General features: G+C 44.8%; 1 protein-coding gene across 1 annotated transcript in view; it reads left to right on the top strand.

Annotated features, from left to right (window-relative positions):
• The first annotated feature begins 427 nt into the window (after positions 1-427).
• The window catches only part of garre1 (granule associated Rac and RHOG effector 1), a 16,554-nt gene continuing 7,685 nt past the window's right edge, over positions 428-9,296 (top strand). Inside the window, exon 1 of the mRNA XM_015954073.3 lies at positions 428-1,154. Coding sequence (XP_015809559.1) covers positions 651-1,154 — 504 coding nt within the window. The 5' untranslated portion in view covers positions 428-650. The remainder of the gene's footprint in view (positions 1,155-9,296) is intronic.

Below are 9,296 nucleotides of genomic sequence, written 5' to 3'. Positions count from 1 at the left end.
GCCTGCCTAGTCCGGCTTTGCGAAGAGGATTTGAGACGGACTGGATCCGTCGACCCTTCACCTCCTGCGACTCCTCTACAAGAGAAAGAACAAAGCTGCATCCTCTGACTCCAGCGTCCGTTCACTTTTTTATTGTCTTTTTTCCCTTTGTGCTGTTGACCAGTGGGACATTTTCCATGGATGCATTTTTTCCTTTGAGCTTTTAAAAGATTTTTTTTCTACTTTTACTAGTGCAGGCTGTAGTATTATATATGTAAATACATATGCATATATTGTATAGTGTATGAGGAAGTATGTCCCCCCCCCCTCGAAGGATAGCTGATGCACTTTAAAGCCCGGCTGTGATATTTGTCCTCTTCTGTTATGACCATTTTGCTCGAAGCTGAAAACGCTGAATGTGGGGGCGTGTCCTGTGCTTCAGGCTGGGTGTGATGCTTCTGCAGCAGGGCTGCATGTGAGCTTTTTTCTCAGCCTGCCTTTTTTGACCCCCCACCCCTTCACTCTCACAAGGAACTCGGACATGAACCTCTGGCAGGCGGGGTCCTTGAGTTGTGACTCGACTTAACTCGACCGGTTTTGGTGTTTTTGTACAACAGATACGAGAAAACAAACTACAGCAAACAGGAGCTTCCGGTGCTGTTGCACCACCTATGTATTGTTGTAGTGCACAGGAAAGTAAAATGGACTACAAGCGTCGCTTTTTGCTCGGCGGGTCCAAGCAGAAAGTACAACAGCACCAGCAGTACCAGATGCCTGAGCTGAGCCGGACCCTGAGCGCCTCTCTAGCTTCCTCTTGCTCCGCTTCATCGCCAATGGGCACTGGGGTGGGCATTCCTGGCAGTTGCCACCCACCTCCCTCTGGCACCACGACAGACGTCGCTGACATCCAGCAAGGCATCTCCAAATATCTGGATGCCCTTAACGTGTTCTCCCGGGCCAGCGCCTTCCTCACAGACCTGTTCAGCAACGTGTTCAGGAACTCTCATTATTCCAAAGCAGCTATGCAACTGAAGGACGTGCAGGAACACGTCATGGAGGCGGCCAGCAGGCTGACTGCAGCAATAAAGCCTGAGATTGCCAAGATGCTGATGGAGCTGAGTGTCGGGGCGGCAAATTTTAAAGACCAGAATGACTTCAGCCTGCAGGACGTTGAGGTGGGTGTTTGCACATGATACACCGTCCCATTTAGCTCAGCCGCTTCTGTGAATCAGGCTTTCCTGGCTTAAACCGGGTTCTCACGCCCAGTGTTACGCTGGTGTTGGTATCTGAGGGTGAAGCGTGAAAAACGCTGTGGATGTGAGAGAAGTCATCTTTCTCCTGCCTTTGTTGACGTGCTGAACAAGAAATACTTTTGTTAAATTAGGAAATTTTCAAGTCTGGAATTTCGGAGGACTTTTTGCATGGAACGCTCTGTGACACGAGGTGAGGTCGTCACTGTTTCTGGTAAGAATAGAAGTTCATCTGTGCTGTAAACCTCTTACTGGGAGTCATTATGCCCGGCAGATATTTAGACCCAGCTAAAAGGAGTAATTCACAGCAAAGCCTGAGAGAAGTGTCTGAGTAGCTGCACATTCTTTAGTACTAAATCTGGTTTGTGTGCAGCCTAGGTCAGCGAGTTCATGAAGACAGGTTGGATAAGTAATGTTGAGACTGTCAGGCCTTAAAGTCAAGGGGTCATTACCGGTTACATCATTCAGAGATGGCCCCCCGTAAGAGCTGAGCTCAGTCAAAACTATAACGGATTAAGAACTGATCAAAGGCATCAGCCACAGTGTTGGGGGTTTGTTGTGTACATTAGTTTCAGTAATTGAGGATTTCTGTTTTGTTGGGATATTTATAGTAAACATTTAGCCAGCCGTGTTCTGGTTCTACTGCTGGCCTGTGACCCACCGTGCTCTCACAGGTCCTCATGGTGCTGATGGCGAGCTGCGCTGATCATGGTTTCCAAGTCTGAGATAATGCTCAGATATTCTGATGGGAATCTTTTCGTGATATATTTTGTTACCTCTGAGATTCTCTGTGCGTAACGTTTAACTCATTCACTGCCAGTGACAACTAAAGCCGTCATTTGCATTTTTTTTTTACTGTGTGGGCGTCGGACGAGCCCCCGCACCGTGAGAACAAACATCTCAGCTTTAAAGCCGATCTTCATCCGCGTACGTCACTCGTCACGTGATCAGGAAGCAGAACATCCATGTGTTAGGAGATCGTTTTGGGCCGCTGCTGTAAAAAAAGTGAGACGCGAACCAGAAAAGCTTCTGCCGATCACAATTCAACAACAACAATGAAAGAACGGATAACGCTCGAAACACGCGGATTCTTCCTGATGTAAGAGGTGAGTCTCCTCTTTGTTTTGGTTGTTTTGCGTTGACATCATCCTAGCGTGCTACATTCTGTGACTCTTAAAAAAACTGTAAAAATGGTGAGAAACGCTGGCAGCGAATGAGTTAAAATGTCTGCACACCTGTGTATGTCGGGGTAATTCCAGTCCGGCAGAATAACCAACAGCCTTGAGATTTCTCCATCAAAATCAACGGTCAAAAACGGAAAATATCCGGTTAAAGAGCAAGTCACCCCCTACCAGAGTATTACTCCACTCCCACTTCCTGTTTGAAAAATGCAACAAATGCTGTTGCCTAGCAGACCGAGAGGGCGGAGCCGCTAACAAATACACACACACAGGCTCACAACGACATTGAGACATCATATGGTACCAGGTAACGTTCTAGGGTACCTCTTAGCCAATAGTGACGGCAGATTTAAATTCTAATGCAGTGCAGAGTTTTTACCTGACAACGACACAACACTGACAGTTCTAGGCAGAAAATTTTAGCTAAAATGCACTAAAGTACAAAACTATTGACTACATGTGTCTGCAGCACGATTAAACACGCTTTTATATAGTTTATCAGTAAAAACGGTTGATTTGGGGGTGACTTGCTCTTTAACGTGATCCCTCCTTACATTTAACCTTTGTTTCTTCTTGTGAAGGTAGCATGGTAGCCCTTCACACAACAGGAATGTGCCATTATCTGCAGTTTAATAAGCTCACAACACACAAAGCGACAGGTGCTTCCCTTGTTTATACGCCTAGCTATCCCATCATGCAATGCGCTACAGCACCCGATACGTCATCTGGTGAGGACCGATGCAACACTAACCTGCTACAGGAGGGCGTTTGGCTCAGACAAGCAGTGTACTCTTCACTTTGACTGTAAACGGACCACGACCAGCGGGTCTCGGTACGACTCTGTTGTTCTGCTCTGTGCTACCTGGTGTCTGTTTCCCTGATATTTAAACCAAAACCTTTACAAAGGCATGGGCGAGTGTAGGTTTCAGGGAGTTAAAAAGCATGTTTTATACATGATTATTTTTCTACGTAGGTCATTAGTTTGGTTTAAATGAGTATATTCCCTGATAGCATTGTATTTAATAGATTTTTTTACAGCAAAATAAAATCAAATAATTTGTGTATTATCCAAATTCTGACGGTGTTTGTGTAAATCTCATTATTTACATGCAATCATCAGCCGGACAGAGGATACCAGTTTTCTAAATTGGACACACTCACACACTCACACACTCACACACACACACACACACACACACACACACACACACACACACACACACACACACACACACACACACACACACACACACACACACACACTCACACACACTCACACACTCACACACACACACACACACACACACAAATTAGGAGTGTTTCCTCCTTCATTTCTACCTAATACCGGATCTTTAGACATGACTATTATGATTCGGCGGCAGCAGCCGAGGCTGGCGAGGAACTGCAGAGCCTCTGTGGATGTGGCTGAGCCCATAACAGGAAACACTTTTGCACCGCACTCGGTAAATCAGACTCTCTGTGGTTGTGGATATGCTCAGATAAATATTAGAGGAAGCCCGAGTCTGTGAAAGTTTAGACCACATGATCTGGAATACGCACTGGCTGTCTAGACCTGAGCATAACGACACAGCTGTTCTAGAATAACTGGAAACGTGCGTGATGAGCTAACCTTTAAGGTAAACGCTGCATATGTGCAGCAATAACAACATCCCAGAGTGCCGTTCAGCTTCATGACGGCGGATATTTGGGTTTCTGCTCTAGAGCAGAGAAAGTTTTCATCTTCATTTCAGGAGAACGAGCCACACATGTGGATTAGACTTGTTTAGTCATAGCTTGTGATAACAGCAGATGACTCAGGATGTGAGGCTAGTTTGTGACTATAAAGGGGATTTTCTGGGTTGTTTTTTTTTTCTTCCTGCATTTAGGAATGCTGTTTGGCCACCGAGCTCACGATGAGGTCGTGAAAATGTACCAAATGCTTTTCTGAGTTTGGGGAGTTGTGGTATGTGAAGCTTAACCCCCACTTCTGCCCCTTTGCTCACGTCGCCTCCCCCCCTTTAATTCCAGGAGCACCGTGAGAGACAGCGCTGCTAAATATGCATGAAAAAACCAGGTTTCTATAGTTTGTTCTAGGAGCTTGTAGGGCTGTAGCTCAGAGATGCTGTCATGGCTGCTCTGTTCACACAACAAAAACAAGCACCAGATCCTCGTGCTCGTGGAAACACCAGGAAATCTCTCTGTAGCTGGTAAAAGCATAACTCTGTCCTCGTCGATGATGTAGTTGACCGTTTTATGATGACATGGCTCATAATTTTAAAGAGCAAGTCACCCCGTACAAGAAACTTACTTAACTCCCACTTCATGTTTTAAAAAATGCAACAAATGCTGTTGCCTGGCAGACCGAGGGGGCGGAGCCGCTAACAAATACACACACACACACACAGTCTCACAACGACATTGTGACATCATAATGTACCAGCTAACTTCATAGCAAACGTTTTAGCCAATAGCGGTGGCAGATTTAAATTCAAATGCAGTGCAGAGTTTTTCCCTGACGACGGTGCAACGCTGACAGTTTTTATTGTTTGGTCTGGTGGTAGGCCTCCTATGGGATAGGTCTAAAGTCAGGTTAAAGGTGTGTGTGTGGGCCTTGGTGTGACACAAGGGTAACATGTTCAGACCACAGCGGATGAGATTTAAATCTGGCCAGGCTTGTCTTGCTGGTATCGTGCACAACTATGCAAACAATGTAAAATACGCACTGATTGTTTGATGGGAAATAAAAGTACTTGTAAAGTATTAGTAGGAGGGTGCAGTCTAATAGCGGTGGATATAAAGATGCAGCTTTTACAGACCATCTCAAGTCCTGGTTAGTTTGATTTCCTCTGAAAACACCAGGGGCCTCATGCATCAGAACGTCCGTACAAACGTTCCGATATTCCTTCCTACAAATGAAATTTAGGATGTGTGTAGTCCTGATTTATGAAACGTGCGGTGGCCTCTCCTACACACGTTCCTCCGCAACGGTCTGATGATAAATCACAACTGTGCGTACTCAGGTGCTCGTGTCCGTTCACCCTCATTTACTTACAGAAACACCCCCAATTACCCATATTTGGTCATGCTACGTCTTTAGCACCTGAGGGGATTCCCTGTTTTTTTTTTCTGAAAAGAAAAAAAAACCTTTATTTACAGCGAGATGGAAACACTGGCTGTCAATATGCAAGAGAAAATTGTTGAGGTTATAAACGCGGTCGGAACCGGGGAGAGGTTCCCGTCGGGAATAAATAAAAGAATGAATTAGGGCATTAGGAAAACCTGCGATATTCGATAAGTGATTAATATTGCGATGACGATATTACTTGCGATAAATAAAAACTTAACCCAGGAACAAAAATAATCAAAAACAAAGAAATACAAATAATTATAAAAATGAAAAAAGCAAAAGATGTGAGGAAATGGAAAAAGAAAATGATCAAGAAAAGACGATCAGTGGATCCCGGGAAAAGCGGAATCTGTAAAAAGAGCAGAACAAAGCTTACTCAGGTGTTTGCTAACCATCAAAATGAAGTTCCGTCCGCCTCGGAGGCGGGCATCTGACCTATGAGAACCCACCCGATTGGCCAAATGGGTGAATAGCTCTATTTGATTTGTTAAAAAACATCATGCTTCCATTTGACTGACAGAATGCGTTATGTGTAGCAAACATTTGAGCTGACCATTCATTACGATATTTATCTGTTCTTTGCGATATGCATATTGTGCATGCTGATATCGCGATAACGATATATTTACAATATATTGTGCAGCCCTAGAGTGAATCTGATCAATCGCACAGTAACGGCTTGTCGTTTACATTTCACATTTCAGGAGCCGTTCTGTTTTGAGACGGTTTTATTTAGAAATGTTGTTTGAGAGTGCAGCATCCTTCAAGCTGTCTGGTTACTCTGTCAACGCGGTGTGTGTGATCGTGGAGCAGAGGCGGTTCTGGAGGGTTCTCGTAGTTGCAAAATGAAATGAAATTGGATTCGTGCGGTTTGTCTCTCGTGCCACAAAGGGTCCAAAACCACAGTGAAGGAGAAGGATTTCCTTTGAGATCAGAGCGCTCACGGAGAACGTGTTCCCTCCAGAGAGCACGCTCTGTTAAATCCTCAAATAACGCAGATCAGCCATGATGTGTCAGATTCCCATCGGGCACCGGTGTCTTTTATAGGTTTTAGCTCCAATAATGAGACACGGCTGCTTTCTCTACCTAAATAAATATTTATTGGGTAAATGTAATTTGTGGATGACAGACATTCAGAGCTGCAGTTCCCCGTTCTATCCCTAGACGCCGTTCGTACGCATGGGTTCGGATTTTCTTGCATTCAGGAACATTCCTAAGTACATTTGGTAAATCCCACACTATACGTAAATTCATGCCTACGCACGAAATACGCACAGATTTGTGCGTAAGTATGGTTGATAAATGAGGCCCCAGGCTTGGTGACCCGTTAATGAATTAAATGAGGGGAAATTGCATAATTCTGTTGAAAATATTACTTATTTCCTTCAGTTTTGTCCGTCCAACAACTTACTGGCTGTGCACGAGAGCGTCTTACCCAGCCGTGCCGCTGGACGTTGAGTCGCGCGTAAAATCATAGATTAAAGACGTTTCACTCCCGGCCAACGAGGGAGTGTTTCAGATGCACAGTGGCAGTGAAACTATTCTACACAGCAGGTCCTGCAAGGTCATGAGATCACCTCCTGTGATTTCAGGAGTTCACATGATAAGAAAGAGAAGGAAGGCAGCATGTATCCAGTTAGGGCTGTAGTTAACTTCCTGTTCTGTTTACCTCGGCTACGGAGGATTCACCACAAACGTTTCACTTTTTTTTGACTAGTTAAGCAACTGAAAATCAGCACGCAACTTTTATTTTGAAAGTTTTTGTATGATTTTTACTGCTTTCTTGCACTGGTTGATGGTGTTACGAGTCAGATCCATGAGTCTTGTGGCCATGATGTCATCAGAAGACCTCTTCCGCTGCCTCATCACTTCCAGAAGCCGGCCATAGCTCGGCGAAGCTGGGATGTGGTCCAAGTACAGAGGAAGAAAAACAATCTGGGTGCCTTAGCTGAATTAGGTACTTGGGCTCGACTTCAGATGGACTAAAGCAGTAATTCACACACGCACACACACACCAGTGCAGCCATCTGGTTATTATAACCCTCCCCACTAGAGATGTGGATCTCAGGAACGTGGCCCCCCTTTGCTGCACAGGTGGAAGTAAAAATGTCATCCATGGGTTTCCTTGTTTGGTCCCGGGCGGCCGGCATCTGCTTGGCTCTGCTGCTCTTTATTTCTCGTGTTTTCCACGACCGTGTGCAGCCGATCACATGTGTTCTCCATTAGCTGAGAATCGTTTTGGTTGTTGAAGCTTTCACGACACTTGCAGCGGGGTCCCATTCCTCACATCTAGTGTTCAGGTTTCGTTATCGAGCCTCAGTGCTGATTTTCTTTGTAGTTGTTTATATTTATTGTTTTATTGTTGTTTATTTAAAGCTTACAGCTCACTATGATTTAAATGTTATTTATTTATGTATTTAGCAGACGCTTTTGTCCAAAGCGACTTACAAGTGATAATCGGCATGTTGCCCTTGAGGCTAACAACAACAATAACAACAACAACTTGACATCAATCATGGAGAGGAGGGAACAAGGAGTGGACAGTAGAGAGGGGGACAGGTGCAGGGAGGGTGCTAGTTTAGAAGATGCTCTCTGAAGAGCAGGGTCTTCAGGAGTTTCTTGAAAATTGAAAAGGAAGCTCCTGTTCTGGTAGTGCTTGGAAGGCCATTCCACATTTGTGGAACGATGCATGAGAAGAGTCTGGATTGTCCTGAGCGTGGTGTAGGCACTGCTAGCCGACCATCCTGTGATGACCGGAGCGGTCGGGCCGAGACGTAAGCCTTTGCAAGAGGATACAGGTAGATGGGAGCCGTACCGTCTCAGACTTTGTATGCTAGTGTTAGCAATTTGAATTTGATGCGTGCTGCTAGCGTTAGCCAGTGGAGCTCAATGAACAGAGGGGTGACGTGTGCTCTTTGTGGCTGACTGAAGACCAGACACGCCGCTGCGTTCTGGACCATTTGAAGAGGTCTCACAGTCCAGCCTGGAAGACCAGTTAGAAGTGCATTGCAGTAATCGAGGCGGGAGATGACAGTAGATTGCACCAGGAGCTGGGTGGCATGTTGCGTTAGGTATGGTCTGATCTTACGTATGTTATACAGCGCAAAGCGGCATGAACATGAATAATTTAGTAGAGCATGAATGTTTGTGGTTTTGTTTATCTTTGGACTTTCATCTGTCTTCATCACACTGCTGATACTTTATAATTGTTACGATGTCAGAACATGTTTTAGTAATTTACACTTGATATAACTTGTTGAACTTAAAGAGCAAGTCACCCCCTACCAGATTCTTACTCCACTCCCACTTCCTGTTTGAAAAATGCAACAAATGCTGTTGCCTAGCAGACCGAGAGGGCGGAGCTGCTAACAAACACACACACAGGCTCTCAACGACATTGTGACATCATATGGTACCAGCTAACGTTCTAGGGTACCTCTTAGCCAATAGCGATGGCAGATTTAAATTCAACTGCAGTGCAGAGTTTTTACCTGACAACAGCACAACACTGACAGTTTTAGGCAGAAAATTTAAATTTTAACTGAAATGCACTAAAGTGCTAAACTATTGACTACACGTGTCTGCAGCACGATTAGACACACATTTATGTAGTTTATCAGAAGAAATAAAGTTGATTTGGGGGTGACTTGCTCTTTAATGAGTATGAAGTCAAAGTCTTTATTCCAGTGAAGTCGTCTAAAGAGACTCATAAGATGTTACTGGGTTTAGTAGCCGTTTGTCTGTTTCTTCCCTCTTCTG

The sequence above is a fragment of the Nothobranchius furzeri genome, chromosome 9 (genome assembly GCF_043380555.1).
Source record: "Nothobranchius furzeri strain GRZ-AD chromosome 9, NfurGRZ-RIMD1, whole genome shotgun sequence".
Lineage (NCBI taxonomy): Eukaryota > Metazoa > Chordata > Actinopteri > Cyprinodontiformes > Nothobranchiidae > Nothobranchius > Nothobranchius furzeri.
This window is presented reverse-complemented; position numbering and strand designations above follow the sequence as displayed.